Genomic DNA, 20745 nt, shown 5'->3' with positions numbered 1-20745 from the left:
GCCGCCATTTTGTGTCTCTTCAGTGGACGTTTTAAGTCACACGATTCACGTACGTCACGATTAATTTGCTATAAGTCCGTTTCAATTGCACTCTCTCGCATTTTGCTTTCATCGATACGCCAACTTTTCCACCTCAGACAACCCCGGCGTTTCCACTTTGTATTTCATGGGGAAATTGAAAATGTTCTTAAATACAGGTGGATGGAAACCCACCTATTAAGTAAGCTTACCAGACCCGGCTAGCAGGCTAGCAGCACGAGGCTTCATCAGCTGCTACTAGTATAACAGCCGAATCTCTTACCCAGCTTGTGTGTAATGTACAGTAGGTGCTAGGTTTTGACAAGGAAGAAGAAAATGTGGATTAAAAAAAAAACAATATCTGGTTCTGCTGAATTGATCTTGACGTTTTTTTTACCGTCCACTTTTAGTCCAAGAATATAATACGAGTGCTAAATTTGCTAAATATGTGGATTTCTCTCTTTTGTAAAGAGAAGACCTACATGTGACTGAAAAGCACACAAACACAGATGCCCCACAGCAGCCAACGTCAGTCGTTTACAGAAAGTAAATTCTAATTTAATGCCATTTTGATAATAAGCACTCTTACTACCACAAAAACAACTCTGCCTCTACTGTAGCTCAGCCCTACAATAGGTGACTATCCATTCAGTTTTCAATATACACCCATCACTACCTTCTGCTACATGTGATGATGCTGTGGCATTGCTGTAGTCCTCTGATGTTCGACACCATGTTTGTACAGCAACCCAAGTGTATGTTTGTGGGGGCATATATTTGTGTGTGTGTGTGTGTGTGTGTGTGTGTGCAGGCACAGCTCTGAAGGTCTGTACAAGAATGCATGGATCGTTTGTCTCGGCCTTTCACTGTGAGTCAATCCATTGTCTTCAGGCCCTTTGCGTCTGATTGTGGCTCGGATCCGCTGAAAGCACTTAATTCTCTCTCTCTCTTTCTCTTTCTTTGTCTCTCTGTCTCTCTCTCTCCTCGTTTGGTCTTTATCCTCCTCGTATAATCTTCCCCCTTTTATCCCTCTGCATCCAGGTTTGTGTTTGAGAGCGTGGGCAACAAGCGGACACTCACTATCAACAAGTGCAACCTTTCGGATGACGCGGCATACGAGTGCGTGGTCGGGGAGGAGAAGTGCTTCACGGAGGTTTTTGTCAAAGGTATATGAGTCACAGTCTTCGGAGGAATCCGTCTTTCAGGAGGGAGAGGGTTTTCTGCTTGGTTTAGCAAACGCTGCCATTTGAGCGTTGAGAAGTTTGACAGCTCTGTTCCCCTTCTTGTGTCTGTGTTTGTCATCTGCTCATTTCAGTGCTTTTGTGCCACACAGCAGCACGCTGCGCTCTGTTGTCTGCTCACTCATTTTTAATGGGAGCGAGGCGTGTGAAATTTTTATGTTTTGTTTATTGCCGTGTACCCTTGTCGCTGGGCTGTGCGTATTAATGTGCCGTCATATTCATGACTGAAATGTCTAGCAGGCCATTTGTTTGACTGAAATGTGTGTTTTGGAAGGCCAGTGCTGTTCTACTGGAGAATCTATAAATTTTTTGGTCATTCTTGTATTTAAATTTCATATTTTAAATTCGAGACTTTCCAAAGGAGCACATGTACTCTGGGTTCCCTGCACTAGTTATATTTGCGGCTTAATGGCAAGATGGTAAATGGAGTATATAATAACACTGTACTATTATCACTTTTTGGGAAGGATTTTTAATAGACAAATACATTACGTTATATGACATATGAAGCTTAATAGGGTCTAGAGTATGTAATCAAGCTAAGTGCTTAACGCATATCAAAGTTTTTATTGGTGTATTCGTCTAACTCTGGCGGTTATATCTCGATGGTCTCCTCTGTGTCCTTTTTTTGTGAGTGGGTATGAGAGGTTTTAATAGATGTAATTGGGTCTGCTGCAGCTATATTAATCCCAGGCTTCACAGTGTGTGCTCACTGCTGCCCATCCTGCTTTTACATTATCTGAGGCCATGCAAGAGGGTAAGCTACAGCGCGTGTCGGTGTGCGCGCGCGCAGATGAGTGTTTTCTGTCCATAAAAATATCATTCGTGTTGCTGATAGCAGACATCTACATCAGTACCTTTTATTGTTGATTCATCTTGACATCGTTAAGGGCAGTGGGGAGTTCAGCAGCTGACAGCTAGTAAAAACTGGCAGTCACAGTACTTAAAAAAAAAAAAAAAAAGACATAAAGTACTTGGGCAAAAGCTTGCAAGGCTTGTGCTCCGTTGTTCTATAAAGTGATTCTTGGGTGACTGTTGTGTTTCCACCACGCCATCAAACACTCACAAAGCTTTGTGGAATGAGTAGCAACTGGAAATACACTTATTCGCCTTCTTGCCAAGAGCTTGATACGGCAGCCGAATAGCTTAGCATAGTCTAAAGACTGGAAACGGAGACCAGCTTGCCTGACTCTGTCTGAAGGTGACAAAATCTGCCTACCAGAATCTCGGAGTCTCGTTCATTAACATGACATATCTTGTTTGTTTAATCCAAACAAAAACCCAGGTATATGAACAGGAAGTGTTGGTTTTACGGGTAGCGATGTACGGGACTATTTTTTCTGCCCTGTGCAGGGATTTTCCGGCGTCTCTGCTGGTTGCTTGCCAACCTCGCGGGTCTGACTTCACTTCGGGAAGTCACTGCGCTCGAGCGAGGAAAGAAATAGGTGCTGGGCAGATTTGTCATCTTTGGACAGGCTAGCTGTTTCCCCAGCTTCCGGTCTTTGTGCTAAGCTAAGCTACGATAAGCTGCTGGCTGTAGCTTCATATTTAATGTACAGATATGAGGGTGGTATGGAGCCTCTGAACTGCTGCTTAACAAGAAGAAACTAAGCGAATTTCCCAAAATGTAATGATTTTTTTTTTCTTTTCTGACCAAACACACAATTATAAAACAGTAGTTGTTTGAAAACTTTTTGGTTTAAAGTGATGATATCATTCATATTAGAAAACATCTCACATGTTCAGAGTTGAGGGTAAACATAGCTTTTACTCTGCATACCTGCTGTTTTTTAGTGTCAAACCACTACTTTCATTTTTAGTTGCTTCTCCTCCAGTCAGTCCTGAGGGAAATGAATTCCTCCCTGTTTTTCATGTGGAAAAACCCTGAATTACACTTGAAGACATCAAACTCATTTCACAAAACTTTTCTTGAGGCCCGCAGTCAAATTGCACATGTTTCTGTGGCGCTGTGACTGTGGTTCAGAGAGTTTCTGGGCTCTCCAGCTGAGGCTGGAGAGAACTGAGGCGTCCGGAGGGGGACTGGATGCTGACGATGACAAATAGCTGAGGCTAGCGGAGCGTCAAGCATCACGCCATGTGGTTACACAACGTGCCTCCCGCCACCTCAGGAGACTTGAAGTACCCTCCACCTCTACAAGACAGGTGTGTTTGGTGGCATTGATAAAGACTTCGGGAGCATGTTATGCTGTTATTCAAATTCAAAACAGGGCTTGCGCACATTACGTGTGTTTTTCTGCTCATTGAGAACACTAATATACATGCCACCCGCCACCCGTCCACAGGGGAGGAAAGAGTACTAAAATACCTGACGTCTTATTCGAACTAAGAGCGCTTGTGTGGAAACACTATCAAATAAAATTAAAGCTGTAGCTACTAGGGCTGGACAATGTGGTTGAAATCAATATCACAGAATTGAAAGGAGTATTTTGTCAATAAAATAAACAAGACGTCCTGACTAATGGCGTTTCTGACTGATATCGATGTTAAATTAACCGTGGTTCATTGTCATGCATTACTTCAGATGAGACTCTTCACTGAGGTAAAACAAAAACTGCGATTACCTATTTTGTTAGTTTTTTTAATGACAGTGTTCTTCAAGTCATCAACTGGACAGAAACCGTGGCTGATATTGCAATACACATCCAGCCCCACTTGCAACTCTTTTTAGTGAGCTAAACTTCCACTTGACTGTGCTTTTGACTCTATAGACAGCCTAGATTTGAGCAGAAATCAAGATTTTGCACGTGCCTGAATTTAGCCCCAGGCTCAAACACTTACTGTACTGGTTGTTTTTTTTTTTTACATGCCCTGTATAAACGCATTACTCACTCAGCTCAAGCGCTAATAGCTTCCAGCTCTGTACTTATTTTATTCTTCGCTCACGTTCCTTTTCCTTATTGCTCTGACGATTTAGATACGTACCCTGCAAAGTGTTGTTTTGGGGTATAACCTCAAGCTTTCCGTTTGTCCTCAGAGCCTCCAGTCACCATCACCAGGCTGCTGGATGATGTCCACACTGTGGTAGGTGAGAAGGTGGAGTTTGAGGTGGAAGTTTCCGAGGAAGGAGCCAACGTCAAATGGTGAGCTAATATGCCCTGTGGTTACTTCACATATTAATATACCTCCAAATGCATTAGGCATTTAATAATGCTAATGCTAATGGTTCATACCCATCTGACGAATATGCCTGTATAAATGAGTAAACATGGATCCACAGATAAAGGTTTGCAGGCCCTGTAAAAAAACAGTAAAAGGTCTGATGGGAAATGGTGGCACAAGTCGTGTAGTACATTACTCATCACTATCGTAGAATGTTACGTCAGTCTGGAACGTTGCTTTTATTTAACCAAGCAATACGTATTTTCAGGTAATAACAGCAACAGTCACACGGTAAGTGCCAAACATGGAAGTGTATAACCACATTGCTAACTGTTTTCTCCCAGCCACTAGTTTCTTCACAGCACCGTCGTGATAGAGGGCTTCTTGGCAACATGGAAGTCGAGCGATTGACAGCGATACTAGAATCAGTGTCTTTTAGCTGTGCAAACTTTTAATTAACATTTGAAAAAAGGTACAGAGAGCAAAAACAAAAATTAATATGCAATCACGATAACACCTGCCAGCCAGCTGCTCCTGTGTGTGGGGGGTTTTTTTGTAATATTTTTTGAGCATTTTATGCACCAACAGTATATTTGAGGAAATGTTCACCTTCTGTACCGTTTTTAAAATTTGCCTAAACCTTGTGAACGTCGCAGACATGTCAATCATCTCTTCTCTGTGTGTTGAAGAGTCACTAAAGCATTTGTGTTTGTTTGTGTGTGTTTTTCGTCTTAGGATGAAAGATGGAGTTGAGCTGAGCAGGGAAACTGCAGGCTCAAAGTACAGGTTTAAAAAAGATGGGAAGAGGCACATTTTGATCATAAATGAAGCTACTAAGGAGGATATTGGAATGTACTACGTCTTCACCAACGGTGGAGAGTCGAAGGCAGAACTGGAGGTTGAAGGTAACTCTACCAGTGATTGACATTTCTTCCAAACAAGTAAAACTTAGTGTTAGTTCTGTGGTTTTATGCTGAGCTGCCCATTACAAATTGTAACTCTGAAAACATCAAGATTACTTTCAAATAGAAAAAAAAAGTACGAGGAATTAAAATCAAACTACCCAGAGATCTGGAATGACATGCCTTTTTTCCAAAAACTAAAACAACATGTAATCTGAGGTGTACTAAAATGAGAAAATCAGTACTCTTACACTGTACTAAAGTTAAATCTAACAGCAGCAGAAGCAGTAAGTTACAGACTATCATCTGGTGTATCAACTTAACTAACACGTATTTCTGACATGGTTCTTCAATTAGGAACTTAAAGAAGGTTTACACATCAGCGCATGTTGATTTTTTCCATTCTGACAAGCATGAAAAGCAATAAATTAGTCATTGCTCGTGCCATAATTAATTGAACTTCATTAATTCCTTGTATCAGTTGTTCATCACACTATTCGTCATGCTAATTTTCTTTTACACCTCCAAAACTGATGGCTGGGTCCCGTCTCTCCCTTCAGATATCAGGCTGTCTCAGACAAACCAATCTCCTAGACTGATTAGAATGTGAGTAAACGTTTGTCCTCCAGTCATAGTCAGAGTGCACCAGGTGGCCAGTATCAACATAGTGTTGCAGCCTAAACGGCTAAATAGGCTGCCCGCATCAGACTCGCCCCAAGATCATGGAGGAACGCCTCATCGTTGTGGCGTCCCAGACTGTGTCATGTTGTAGCTGATACCCACAGGAGTCAAGACAACATAGCCTGGAGCGAAACCGTCGCAATTATTTCACACCAGATAATTTCCCAAAATAGATTAACAAATGGCCTGCTAGCCACCAGTACACGGTGAACGGCAATAATCCCTTCACGATTTGTTAAATTACAAATAACATTTTAACGGCTAAAAGTACGTTTTAAAGAATAGTTTGACTTTTTGGAAATGTGCTTACTTGCTGTCTTGACAAAGATTACATGAACAGGGTGACACCGCTCTCAGATGAAGCCACAGGCAGCCGCCTGTTAGCATGGCTTGGTACAAAGACTGGAAATGGGGAAAAAAAGCTAGCCTGGCTAATCTCTGGCACATAGCCCCCTGTAAAGACACATGCCATTCTTACACTTTGGTTTTTGTACAAAGTAAACACACGAGAAATGACCGGTTAACTAGTGAGCTTTTGAGGTGCTGGGAGGCGGATTTTTTGACCTTTGGACAGAGCAAAGCTTTTTCCAGTCTTTGCGCTAAGCTAAGCTAACCGTCAGCTAACTCCAGCTGCATGTTTACTGTACAGACATGGGAGTGGTCATCAATCATCTCATCTAACTCTCCAAGAGAGCGAAAATGCGTATTTTCCCAAAATGTTGACCAGTTCCCATGAAAAACAGGAATTACAAGTACTATTACAAGTGAAGCTTAAATTTGAATGTTTGAATAAATGTTTCATACTCTGAATATTTGCAGTTTACTGTATGTGAAGTTCAGTTCTTCTTCCTTTGAATGCTGAATTTTGTAAAGTAAGAACATTACTGCAGTGTACCTAAAACATATTTCTACCTGACACTGATCAAAGTGGGCTGTATGATCTTATGTAAACAAACGTCCCCACGCTACAATATGTACTGAGCTATGTTGGCGTCTTTGCTACAGATAAGGAGCTGCAGGTCCTGCAGAGCATTGCTGACCTGACAGTGAAGGCTGCCGAACAGGCTGTATTCAAGTGTGAAGTGTCTGACGAAAAAGTGACGGGGAAATGGTTCAAGGACGGCGTTGAAGTAAAGCCCAGCAATCGCATCAAAATGACGCACATCGGAAGGTATTATGTCAGGCTGCTGTGGGTCCATGTTGGAACGTCGAAAAGCAGCTGTTTTGAGATCTCCGTCCCAACCATCACACACACAGCTATGGACACACATTCAGACACGCATGCACACAGGACTCACAAAAATCACACGGCACTCACAATAAGCAGCCTGTCACATGGCTTGACAAGCTAATACCAAAGGGTTTTCTTAGTTTTTTGACCCATTTTCTGGAGTCTGTACGGCTCTAACCTCTTAAAACACACACACACACACACACACACACACACACACACACACACACACACACACACACACACACACACACACACACACACACACACACACACACACACACACACAGACACACAGCACATACAACCCTAGGGTCTGGGGTTTCTCTCAGTAATCCCTCCATCAGAACTGCCTATGGCAGAAAATATGCCAAAGCGACAGCGGTCGCACAAGGTGAAAGCCATTCAGTATGTGTCTCACTCTGCGATATTGCATCAATGGAGTGTGTTGCTAGGGCAACCGTCTTTTGCATAATTGCGGGTCACAACGAGTGTTGTCCCCCCTGGTAACATCTGGTAACATGTCCCCAGGACCCACAAGCTGGCAATTGATGACGTGAAGCCTTCAGACGCTGGAGATTATACTTTTGTCCCCGATGGCTACGCCCTCTCTCTCTCCGCGAAACTCAACTTCCTCGGTGAGAGCGACACGCAAACCAAAATAAGCATTTGACGAATTTTCTGGATGTGAGCTAACCACGTCAGAATTTTAATGAGGCTGACTCGTATACTTTTCTCCTCAGAGATCAAGATTGACTATGTTCCCAGACAAGGTAAGTGTTGTTTTCTGTAAAAATATATGTACGTATATACACATTGCCCTTATTCGTTGACTTGCATGACTGTACAGCTAAGATCTATGTGAGGATGTGAGGATTTTTGGTGTGGTCACAGTCCTGCACTTTGTACTCTGGGAAGTGAACTTTTGAAAGGGATTATTAGAAATAATATTGTAGCAGTATTTAAAGTAAGGATGTGTTTGCACCGGGTGTCTTAATTTTTCGAGTGGTCCGCCTAATTAAATGCAACATTGATGCACCCGGTGTCCCTTTTTGAAAAGATAAAGCCAGAACCATTTGAGTGAAGTGCTCATGACACGAAAAAAAAATTTCAACTTGAATGTACGAAACAATAGTAACACTTCGAAAAGGCGCCCAGCGGACGCATGCCCTAACTTGCTTGTTTGCCGTCACCCACCTCAACACGATGCGGCTCCAAATGTGAATGCTAAACACCGTTTCAGTTTTCTACCCAGAAAAGTGTTCAAGTCTGAGAAAATCGTCAAATTTAACATGTTGACTAATAGCACAAAATATCGTCCACGCGTCGAAGCTTCAAAGCAGAAATAACCATATCGGTGTCCTCATTCAAAACATGTTATCTTTCTAAACTACAATGACCTCTTTGCTCCCGTCTTCTGCTCCGGTGAAAGATCCTCCCAAGATCCACCTGGACACCAGCGGCACCGGCAGCAGGAACACCATTACTGTGGTGGCCGGAAACAAACTTCGCCTTGACGTTGAGATCACAGGAGAGCCGGCCCCCACTGTGTGCTGGATGAAAGGAGACAGGGTGAGGAAGCACGGAGAGGGCTCACACCATTCACCCCATACACACTCAAACACACGTCAGATACTTTCCACCTTTGTGCGTCAATCGGAGTCTCCAGCCGTTAGTCACTGTACAGCACAAAAGAAGAATGAAACAGGAGCTAGAGTGGGAAGGTTGAATCACCTGTCCTTGTGGCAGCCGTGCCGTCGTCATGGGACACCGTTCTTTCCTCAACAGTGTCCTTTGTTCTGCCTGTCTGTCTCGCTCTGTCCTGCCCTGTGTGGTAGGTGGTGGAAGAGGCCGAGGGACGGGTCCGTGTGGAGTCGAGGAAGACCCTGAGCAGCTTTGTAATAGAGGGGGCGGAGAGAGACGATGAGGGGCTCTACTCCATCACCGTGACTAACCCTGCTGGAGAGGACAAGGCTGAACTCTTTGTCAAGATCGTGGGTCAGTGGCTTGTTCTCACTTTTGCCTAATTCACTTCTCATTTTTTCTGCCTTTTGTTTCCCCCATTTCCATTTTTCCTGGCTTGCTGAGAGCTGTACGGTTTTGAACGGAGACTGGGTAATGCTCAGAAAATACTGTTGCAAAAGGGGTGAAAGTAATCCAGATATATCACTGTTGGTTCCATCTTTTAAAACCATATTTCAACAGAATTTTTCCAGTCAACATTTTTACCATACAACATGCTTTGGCACTGTTGTAGCCAGCCGTGTGTTCAGACATGCCGTATGTGTACTGACTTTGACTTTTCAAGGCAGCCGTCTTTTTTTTAATTTATTTTCACAGAACTAAAAAACAACATGTCAGAGCCTCTAAACTTGAACTAGAGGATCTGCCATAGCCTGCTTTTATTTTTGTTAAAGTTAGGTCGTCGTTTTGCATTAATGTAGCTACAAGTGGGAATTAACCTGTAATCAGGACAGCATGACTTTGATATCAATGAAAGCAGGCAGGATGTTTACTGTACTGAAGTTTTAAGTCTCTACTTCTAGGTAGATTTTCAGTCAAAAGCAAACAAACACAGAGAAAGAAAGACGGCATGTTTTTAAAAATGACGCCTCATTAGTGGAGTACAAATATGTTTATATGTAGTAAATGTAAAAAGGATTTACCATGTAATAATTATACAATAATTTTGGCACTGATATAAACAGACAGTCTATTCACTGCCATCGACCTCAAGCTCATTCAAGACCAAAGTGACATGGATAGTAGCCAGTGGCTGTGGTTGGCAGTATGGTTGGCAGTAGTGTATAAGTATACATGATTTGTCGTAATTGGCCAAATAACTGCTGATAGAGCATTTTAACTAAACAATTATCTGACAGGGATGTGGACATGGCCACAAAGGACAAACAAAATGTCGTAATTTATTTGATTTGGTTCAAGGAAAAGCTACAAATATAATTGAATTGGATCATTTAAAAAAAAAAAGGTTTTCCCAGTAGTGATTCACCTCTGCATGCTTTTTTACATACTGTACTGCATTAAAAAAAAAAAAAAAAACCCACTTCCTCACACTCTCTCATACCCACGCCTTCTGTCATTTCTCTCTCTGTTTCATCTTTCCTCTCTTTCTATTTCCAACTGTAACCTGCCTTTCCAGATGTGCCCAACCCTCCTGAGAACGTCAAATGCACGTCAGTTGGCGAGGACTCTGCCACGATCACATGGGACCCTCCTGCATTTGATGGCGGAGTTCCCGTTAAAGGTACCCCTGAAACACGCAGCATCTAATGCTCACATCTGATGTCTTCCTCCCGGGAGAGAACAGCAGTTTAGAATCCTCTCTGTTTATTACGGCGCGATGTTTTTTGAACTTTTTTTACAGACAACACCGAGCCATTTTTAATGACTTCACCGTATGTTGATATTGCTTCCTCCAGGCTACCTGATGGAGAGGAAGAAGATTGGCTCGTCCAGATGGACCAAGCTCAACTTTGATGTTTATGAGTCCACCACGTATGAGGCTAAGAAGATGATTGAAGGCGTACTCTATGAGATGAGGGTGTTTGCAGTCAATGACATCGGCATCTCTCAGCCCAGCGCGAACTCAAGGCCATTCATGCCCATTGGTGTGTTGCCATTTGCCATCAGCAGAATGGTTAATTACCAGAGGTTTTTTGAAACAATGCTCACTGAGGCTGCTTAACCTACCTCCCGTCCCATTTACACTTGGTATTAACGTATTAATTAGCTCCTGTCTCTCTCAGCCCCCACCAGCGAGCCCACTCGTCTCTTGGTGGATGATGTGACAGACACTACCTGTGCACTCAAGTGGCGTCCTCCAGAGAAAGTCGGAGCAGGCGGCATCGACGGTTACGTCATTGAGTACTGCAAAGAAGGAAGTGAGTATATGCAAAAATAGATACCACAAAATACTATGGTGTTATGGTAACATTAAATCTATAAAGAGCATGCATTATAGATCTGTATTATCAAGGAAAAATGTTGGGTTATTAGTGAATTAAGGTGGTGAAAAATCCATTTGGTTGATTCCTCTCCAGCAAAACGTTCTTCTTCTTTTTAGCTGTAAGAAAACCCTATTCAGCCAGCTGACTAGAGAGAGCTAGTTATGCTAAAAGGAGGATACACCAGCCAACGAGATTTTTCAAATTTGCAACCCAACAGTCTTTTGTACAAACAATTAATTGACTGTTCGGAACAACGATTTTCCAAACATACAGTAGCATATCTGTCTAACCTTTCCTACCAGCAATAGTAACCAAGCTTTACTTTAAAGGCCAGAGCATATCATTAAGTAACTACAGAAGTTTGTGGGGTTACAGGGTATGTTAAAAAAAAAAAAAAGCCCCAGTGCCAACTGGCACATCCACTGTGCAGTGGTTCTCAGTTTTAGCTTTAGCCTTAGCCCCAGTGTTTTAGTATTATTTCATGTATGTTGTTCTTGTGTATATTTAAGACCCCTTTCACAAGATACTCATTTTTGAAGTCGATGTTCTCAACAAGCTAATGTCTGCTTAATTAGCTTACTAGCTACGGCTGATAAAATATGTCGGTGACGATCGTCATTTGATCCGTCAATACTGACAGTTGCCAGGTAAAGGTTTGAAGCCTACTTTTGCCTACTTCCGTACGTAGTCAAGGACCCATTGTTTCATGAAATGCTATTTTGAGTGGTAAATCTGCCACCATTATAATTGTAAACACCATACTATGCCGCGTTAGAATGGAAAGCTTGACAGGTGTGGAAACAGTAAGTTAGGGGGGCATGGCTCAGCCAACCGTCAATTAGTGAACTATATTCACACCTGATTCCCGATGTGTTTCTCAATCATTTCTTGGACTGATTCTGGTTTTCTGATCTGTTCCTTGCCTGCCCCTTTTCTTCTTCTGCTCTGACACGACCCTCAGGTGACCAGTGGGTGAAGGCCAATGAGGAACTAGTGACAAAGAACCAGTACAGGGTGAAGGGTCTCCCAGTGGGGGAGAAGATGCTGTTCAGAGTGGTTGCCGTCAACATCGCTGGGCGCAGCCCCCCAGCCACTCTCTCCCAGGCTGTCACTATCAGAGAGATCATGGGTCAGATATATGTTTTAAGTCTAATGTCTTTTTTTTTTTTAAACAGAAATTCAACGGATATTTTATAGACATATAGATATATTTTATATTTTAAAATGGACCATAGTGCTCTTGTTGCAAGATATTGCAAAAATATCTAATACATCCACATCTGTTAAAGCTGTAACAGAAACTCAGTTTGGTACAAGTGCTTACTGTATGTGCCTTTGTTAACTATGTTCAGCCACCGTTAAATGACAGTGCTGCTTGGTGAAAAAAAACACAAACATCTAATTATCAAGTTTACAATTGGGTCTTAGCCGTGATAAAATTATTGTAAACCGTCTCATGGATGGTTTCTTAACCATATCCTGCATCTAAGATGGAATAATTCTACTACGTATTTTCATATCTCATTAATTTATATTTCTGGCACACACACACACTCATGAACATACACTTAACATATTAACTGTACATGCTGTACATTTTATATATCTACGCTCCCCTACACCACCCACACCTCCACAAATTCTACTTATCTTTTCCTTGCTGTCTCTCCTGTGTCCACCACCCAGAGCATCCAAAGATCCGCGTGCCTCGCAATCTGAGGACCAAACTCATCAGGTTTGTGGGCGACAAGTTGAACTTCGTCATCCCCTTCCAGGTTAGTCCGAGTCTGGCCAAGCTGTGCCTTTTTTTTTTTTTTTTTCAGTCTACATGCAGAGTTTTGATTATACAGACCAGATTTGCAAAAGCAGAGTAAAAACCAGTTCTGCTTAAAGATTGTACCTTGTACTAAATGGCAATATCATATATCTGAAGAACTGAAAACTAACTCTTAAGTTTGTTTGTTTTCATAAAGTGGACAAAACGGCAGTAGAGTTTGGATAGAAGCCTAAACAGCCGCTCCATGATCCACATAAAACAGGTCATGTACAGGGGGGTTTCATGTGAACTCTGGAGTGGTTTATTTGAAGTGAAAGCTCAACTGGGCTAAGAAGACAGGCAAGAGATACTGTATATTTAAAACAGCCTGTTTTAATGTTTGGTATTCCACAGTTTTCCTGTAACGTCCAAATGCACCGTGCTTGGTTGTTTTTGAAAGAATCAAATAACTGCCCTTTGGCTGCAATTTGGGCAGTTTATTTCCTCTGGAATGCAAATATTTGCAAAACTCTGTTAGTAACAGATAGAACAAGAGCGCAAAGGGCACAGGGAGCATCACAGGATTTGACAGCAGCTTGCAAATGATTGTAATGGTGAAAAGAAGCTAACCATAAATAGCAAAGGGGAAACCATTGTTATAAATAAAAACAGAGAAGAACAGTGAGCCTCGGCTCTGCTCGCTTTTGAAGAATCAGATGAAAAGCACGTTCTGAGACAGAGGACGTGGCTACATGATGTTCTCCTGGGAGAAAAGAGCACCCACTGCCCCGTGGACAGACTCAATTCCAATGGCGTTTTCCCCACTGATTTAATATGTTTTCTAACTAGAGCTGAGACATGTTTAATCTGAATAGGATGACCCAAAACTGTTCAGAGTAAAAACATGACATGTCTTTTCTGTCACAAACAACTAAAAAAAGGAAAATATTTTCAAAAAGTGTTCTCTGAGATCAACTTACACCTTGATAATCACAAGACTGATTCACAGATTTTGTTTAAAGGCTCCTTTCTTTGAAACATTTCCGTCTTTACTTTGACGTCTTTCCATGGCTCTGACTCCAGGGTAAACCTCGTCCCGTCGTGACCTGGTCCAAAGATGGCGTTCCCCTGGAGGACAAAACGGTGGGAACTCATACCAGTGAAGTGGACACCATCCTCTTCGTCCGCTCGGCGGAGAGGAGCCACTCCGGAAAGTACACGCTGACGGTCCAGATTGAGAACATGTTGGACAGCGCCGACATACACATCCAGATTGTAGGTCAGTCCCGTCATGGCATGGACACCGTCTCAGCTTCACCCCAAAGAGGTGTACGCTCCTGCTGCATGTTCTCTCATTACGATTTGAACACCGTGCATGGTTCATGCTTCCCAACAAACACGGTTAATAACCTGTTTGGAAGGGGATGATGGCTTGAGCCCCAATCTGTGACATGTCACGAGTTTTTTTCAAATTTGACGATAATTCCTAATTTCATACTCCTAAGGATCTGTGATTTAAAGTAGCAAATCATCAAAGCGCTGATTCCTCTCTCTCGCATAATCCCGGCTCCTGCACTGCTACTGTAGCCGCCAGCTCATTCCTCCGTTTACGGCTCGTCTCCCCGGGTCAGGGTACCGGGTGGATTATTTGGCGGGGCTCCGCTGGGATTATTCGCGTGTAGACTGGGATTAGGCTTGGATTTTGAGGGCCACTCTGTCACTTCCTCTGCTGAGAAGGTTGAGCTAATGAGAGGCTGCGGCTCCTCTGTTCAGGGTCCCCCCTCTAGACGATCTGACACCGCAGTGTTTCAGCAGGGGACTGTACAGGAAGGATTAACGGGCAGAAAAAACATTTGTGCTGCTCACAGTTTGTACTCTTCTCCACAAAGGAGATTAATGATCAAATGCATTTCTATGTTGTACCATATTTCTGTAGTACAGGCCACACAGAGGGTTCGATGATAAACACTTCTTCGGCTAATCCAGGCAGGCAAAGCATACTTTTTCTCAGTTTGTCAGTCCTATACCAACACAGTTTTCCTAGTAATGCATGCAGCTATCGCCGTTTTTCTTGAACCTGTGTCTTTTTCTCCGCTAATCTTTCGGTCTTTGCCAAATCTCTTCTGCTGCGAGTGTTGATGTTTTCCTCTCCACGGGACTTCCTGGCTCCAGATCTTTTTATCAATCCACCTCTTGCTCTCTACCTGTAATAACTTGCCTGCATTTCTACCCAGGCGGGGGAAAAAAGAGTTAGTTATCTCAACCAACTGCACAGTACGTTCTTTCTTGCTCGCGATTTTGCCCAATGAACTTGTCCTGTTCAGAGTTTCACGCAAAATCCTCCAGCTCTATCTCGACTCTGCCTCCTCTCACTGTGCCACCAGAGAAGCCCGGTCCTCCCATCGCTGTTCACGTCACAGACATCTGGGGTTTCAACGCTGCGCTGGAGTGGAAGCCGCCCAAAGACGACGGCAACTGTGAGATTATCGGCTACACCATTCAGAAGGCTGACAAGAAGACTAAGGTACGCATGAGTGGAAGTTTATAGCAGTGCAGATGTGGGGTTCAGGTGAGGCAACTCACTGGCTGCCATATCGGAGGTCTGCACCTCTCGAGCAGCAAGGACTTTGACCAATGTATTGTCTCTTTTGATGTAAATCTTCTTGAAAGAATAAAAAAAAGAAAAGGTTAATGTTTCTGCACCCCTGCCTTGACTCCTTTAGTCAGTTTTAGGTCAGCCTGCTTGACTGCTATTCCTTAACTAGTCTTAACCAATGTTCTAAACTGTCTTGTCAACACAGCTGATTGGAGCATTGGCTAATGTATCCAGCAGAAGTTAACATCAGATGTATTTAATAATTTAAAAAAAATCACATTAGCATTGACCTGTCACTAGGGCCGTCACTTTAAAAAAAAAAAAAAAAAAATCAAGTTTGAAAGAATTTGAACTCGCACATTATTTGTTCAAATTATTTTGTTGAGGAAACCCATGTAGACTGTGGAAATCTTGTTGTTCTGCGTGATCCTGGCTCTGCTGCCGGTCTTCATTGAAGAGCTATACTTCCGCAGAGACACACATAAAATGCAAAGAAGGGCGAAATTGATTGTGGTTTCCCGATGCGTTCCGAAACGTGCTGCTTCCTAGGGGACACGTACGTTATAACCCCCTGTGCGTACAAGTATAAAAACAACACACGTGCGAACGTGTCCGGGCAGCACCCGTCTGCTTTCTCTTACGTGCAAGTTTACGTTTACATTTCAGTTTAAGGCAGCTGCATTTCGCACTTAAGTTGGCAAACGTCCCCGCCTTTACCTACAGTCTTTCCCAGTTACGATGTCAAATCCAAAAAAGCTTCCACACTTTACTTTTCAGATGGTTTGGTGTCACGATTATCTGCTTATCATCATTGTCAGCGCGGCCTGCCAGTTTTCTCCATCCTGCGTTAGTCAAGAGAACAACAAGTTTACTGATAGGGCAACGGGGTGTGCACTGGGTCAGAGGGACCGCGGTTTTAAGGAATGCGCCCCCGACGTGAACGATCGACCAGATTATCGTGGATTGAATATTTTTTGCCATGGTTGAGTAGCAGTCAAACTTCAAATAAAAAGGGAAGGCCTGAGTGTTCGTAGTAATCGGTGAGGACGCAAGACACAGGACGGCAGGAGCAACCTGAGTATGGAGGAGACAGCTAAACAACACTTGCGTCAGTGCTATTTTCCAACATCCGTACGTGTCCGGTGGACCTTCATGATGGTTCTAAGGTTATACCTGCAAAGCCTCATTATGCCGTCATGGTTATTATGTTTCATGAATCGACAGGAAGGTGGACTAGAAGAACGTGGATGCTGGGGATAGGAGATCCTCCAGCTTATAGGGATCTCAGCCTCAGCTCTAAACCTCTTTGAACCTCTGCCTCTCCCCTTCTCTCCCGCCGTCCTTCTGCTTCTCTGTCCGTCTCTCTCACACATCAGGGGTGGTTCACGGTCTACGAGCACAACCGCAGGCCCAGCTGCACCGTGTCTGACCTGGTCATGGGCAACGAGTACTCCTTTCGCGTCTTCAGCGAAAACGTCTGCGGCCTCAGCGACGAGCCTGGCGTCAGCAAGAACACCGCCATCATTACCAAAACAGGTAATGAAATCCCCGCGGGCCATTACAAACTGTAATATGATTTTTAACTATAGAGCACAGTTACAACATTAGAACTACACGTGATTAATTGCTCGAGCACGATTTAAAAGAAAAATTAATTCACGCCGATTATGCTAATAAGGAATTTTCTTTGACAGAGTGTTAAATAACATTTAATACTGGCCACGGATTATGAAAGCAACTAGGCTGCGAAATTAACACCTGCCACCAGCCAAATGCTGCCACTGTTGTTGTGTTGTTGCATTTGCTTACTCTACCAGAAAAACTGGCAGCCAACCAGCCGATCTCCTTTGTGTTCCAAAGGAGCAGTCTGGCCTCTAAAATTGTGAGAATTGTTGATTATCGTGCCCACCTGACCTCAGGATGAAACAAAAAAAAAAAAAAATCAGTTTCCTGTCTAGATAAATTAAATTGTACTCTGCGAATTAAAACAATTTGTTCGTGTAGCAGAATGTGGTTCGGGTATTAAAGGCAAAACAGTGCAGCAGGTTATTAATTAAGCATTTCAGCAGAATATGTTTTAACACGATCCCCGCACAGAGTTGGCTTTAACAGTGTGACACTGTTTTGGCGAGGGTTAAATTGAGTCGTGTCCATCGTATCTTCTCCCGTACACCATGCTTCATTCGCCCAATGTCTTTGGCTGTCTTGCCTTCATCCGTGGTTTCTGAGGCTGTTTCTGGTCTATATATATATATATATGGTCTATTGATCAGTGGCGTGACTGATAATCACCAAAGTACATAAAACAGAAAATATTAATGACCATGATACAAAACGTACCTTTTCAGAATATCCTCTAGTAAACTGAATCTTTTATCTCGACATTTCAATGGGTAAAAAGGTTTAGTATCCTTTTTTTTTTGATACAAAGAAACTAATTCTGTGTTCTTCCAACCTCATATACCTCACATAAGGAAACTGGAAACAGCCTCAGCAACCGCCCCAATGCGGGGAAGGTAGCGGAAAACATTGGGTAAAATAGGCGTGGCGTACCGGAGAAGAAATTCGAAACTGGCTCGAAATTGGTTCCGCACCTTCGCGTTGCGTTTCGTAAGAACGGGCAGGACACAAACTGAGAACGTGTACCGCTTCTCCGCCCCGTTCAGGTTTGGCCTACAATCCCCCGCCATTCAAAGAGAAGGACAGGAACAGATCCCCCAAGTTTACGGCGCCCCTGGTGGACAGAAGTGTGGTTGCCGGTTACACCACTGCCATCAGCTGCGCCGTCCGCGGCCACCCCAAGGTATTTACGTCTTTACAGTAAAACCGCTGTGTGTGTGTGTGTGTGAAAAGCTGTTTCCTTTGCCGACCACCTCTGGCCTTTGATTGGAGTTTGTTTCCGAGGTGATTGCGTTTTTACTGTGTTTTGTTTTTTAGTTATCAAAGGTATCTGGAAAAAATGCTCAACAAATTTCGATGAAATTCGGTAGAAAGTCAGTCCTCGGGCCAAGAAACAGCCTGGTTAGTTTTTTTGGTGCAGACTAAGGACTGTTTTGAAAGATCTCTTAACACTCGTAACATTGATAGAAGATATTTTTTGCTATTTTCTCACAAACGTCTGTATATTTTGACGCTGATCTGGATGCAGATCCACATTACGTTTTGAGAAAATATAAATACGTAAAGATATTTCCGGAGGCTACAAAACTATTTTTAATTTGGACCATTACTTTATAAAATATTTTGTAGGAGGTCATCGTGATAAGAGAGGGAAAACGAACGGACTGTCATTTAGCCCAGACACCTGTGGAGTGCACAGTAGGCGATGTCCCGGCTGTATTTTTTGCAAATGGCCCCATAGCACCACCCTGCCTGCATACACTTTACCAGCGTTGGCCCCCATGGTTGGTCTGCTGCAGGGGTACGCTGCAGATTCTGTGTTTCTTTAGAGCGGGCGCACGGGTTCTGAGTGTCGAACAGTCAGAGAGGATTTTGATGCCTCTGCAGCGTGAGTGTATTTTTATGTCTGAAGCTAGAACAAGAGGTGGAGCAGAGAGATCTTTGAACAGTCTCTCTCTTTTTTTTCCACACTGAATCGGCAAAGATTTGTCAAGCCGAAACGTTGGCCTAATTTCACCTCTCCCCCTCCCCTCCTCCCTCTGCTCCCCTACCCTCCCAACACCCCTCGCTCTGTTTATACGCCCCCTCCTCCATCCCGCCAATTCTGCCTTCTTCCTCCAACCCACTGTTTCTTTCCGCAGCCAAAGATCATTTGGATGAAGAACAACATGATCATCGGCGAAGACCCCAAGTTCCTGATGCAGAACAACCAGGGTGTGCTGACTCTGAATATCCGCAAGCCGAGCCTGTTTGACGGGGGCAGATACTCCTGCAGGGCCATCAACGATCTTGGGCAGGACGAGGTGGAGTGCAAGCTGGAGGTTCGAGGTACGCCTGCTCCACTTCCCTTCCCATAATGCCACAGATCCAAAGCAGTGAGCCGGAGGGTGGCCCGGATCTGGGAGAGTCTCTCTCTGTGACAGTCCTCAATAAAGCTCAGCATGACAAATCTCCATCTCCCCGACCCTTTGACTGATCTCTTGTTGTGGAACATCAGCTGAAATTCTAGCGCTAAAAATAAATCACCTCGTCGCGTTTGTCAGTTAGAGTCTCAGAGCCCCAGATGACTCCGAGTGCCGAAGTTTTCCCTCTAAAACGGGACGATGGCACCGGCCTCTCGCGCTGATTCGAATTTTCTCTTTTTTTTCTCCGCAGCCGTGCAAGAGAAAGGAGAGGAGGCGAGGAAATGAGCGACAGCAGCGGCAACAGCAGCGGATGCAGTTGAACGGGAATAGTGATGGATTATGTGTGACAGGATAGTCATGAATAAATATGATTAGAGTAGATCACTGGTGAGGCTCTAAAGCCAACCCCCCTTCCCTGTACCCCTGCCTTTCGCCGCCGCCGTGACGGACGCCACGTCTCTAAGATGGCGTAAATTCCAACGGCGCGCGGCCACCCTTGTCACCTCCCGACTGAGAGACGCCATGGCGGCGCGCGTGACCCCGCACGCAGACGGATCCTCCCTATCTGTGAAGTGGACCTGTCACCCGAGCACGCTTATAAAACGGCCTTTCATCCATCACGGCTCCCTGTGTGGTCTGTTTTGTGTCCGGGACGTTTTTTATAGGTTGGGATGAATTCATGAGGGCGGCGCAGCTGCGGCGCGGGGAGCACCGCGGTGCGAACCGACCCCGGCTGCACACCTCTGCCCCCTCGCTGCGGTGTGTGATGTGTGTGAGGTGTGTGAGGTGTGAGCACGGGCCCATCGGCGCTGTGACTGTTGGTGGGGGATGGGGGGAGTCACTACTCAGCCAGGCGTGGAGCAACCGGGATTAAAGGGGCTCTTTTGCGCAGATATACACCTGCTGCGTCCTTCGCGCACGCGCACGGAGGGCACACATGTTGCCTCGCAGACACTCTCTCCCCGTCTGCACCCGCTCCCGCATGCTCTCGTGCTACCTTCCTAACGCCATGACCTTTCGTGGTAGGCCTTTACAGAGACATGGCTTACACTCACGCACATGCAAACACAAACACACACACACACACACACACACTCCGAATCAGGGTCTCATTAGCATCACACACTAGAGACTAATTAATGCACCCATCAACACTGCCCTAATTAGCTCTCCCACGTCATTACTGAGCAAACGAATTACCGCTAAT

General features: G+C 44.1%; 1 protein-coding gene across 1 annotated transcript in view; it reads left to right on the top strand.

Annotated features, from left to right (window-relative positions):
* Positions 1 to 19823, top strand: part of mybpc2a (myosin binding protein Ca) — a 38684-nt gene extending 18861 nt beyond the window's left edge. Inside the window, exons 12-30 of the mRNA XM_040117608.1 lie at positions 1060 to 1184; positions 4255 to 4360; positions 5115 to 5284; positions 6968 to 7133; positions 7725 to 7831; positions 7937 to 7966; positions 8626 to 8765; positions 9032 to 9191; positions 10354 to 10458; positions 10634 to 10822; positions 10961 to 11095; positions 12123 to 12290; positions 12848 to 12936; positions 14001 to 14196; positions 15302 to 15441; positions 16890 to 17049; positions 18180 to 18316; positions 19275 to 19461; positions 19789 to 19823. Of these exons, the coding sequence (XP_039973542.1) occupies positions 1060 to 1184; positions 4255 to 4360; positions 5115 to 5284; positions 6968 to 7133; positions 7725 to 7831; positions 7937 to 7966; positions 8626 to 8765; positions 9032 to 9191; positions 10354 to 10458; positions 10634 to 10822; positions 10961 to 11095; positions 12123 to 12290; positions 12848 to 12936; positions 14001 to 14196; positions 15302 to 15441; positions 16890 to 17049; positions 18180 to 18316; positions 19275 to 19461; positions 19789 to 19823 (2545 nt within the window). The remainder of the gene's footprint in view (positions 1 to 1059; positions 1185 to 4254; positions 4361 to 5114; positions 5285 to 6967; positions 7134 to 7724; positions 7832 to 7936; positions 7967 to 8625; positions 8766 to 9031; positions 9192 to 10353; positions 10459 to 10633; positions 10823 to 10960; positions 11096 to 12122; positions 12291 to 12847; positions 12937 to 14000; positions 14197 to 15301; positions 15442 to 16889; positions 17050 to 18179; positions 18317 to 19274; positions 19462 to 19788) is intronic.
* Positions 19824 to 20745: the final 922 nt, after the last annotated feature.

This window comes from Xiphias gladius, chromosome 3 (assembly GCF_016859285.1).
Source record: "Xiphias gladius isolate SHS-SW01 ecotype Sanya breed wild chromosome 3, ASM1685928v1, whole genome shotgun sequence".
In the NCBI taxonomy this organism is placed as follows: Eukaryota; Metazoa; Chordata; class Actinopteri; order Istiophoriformes; family Xiphiidae; genus Xiphias; species Xiphias gladius.
This window is presented reverse-complemented; position numbering and strand designations above follow the sequence as displayed.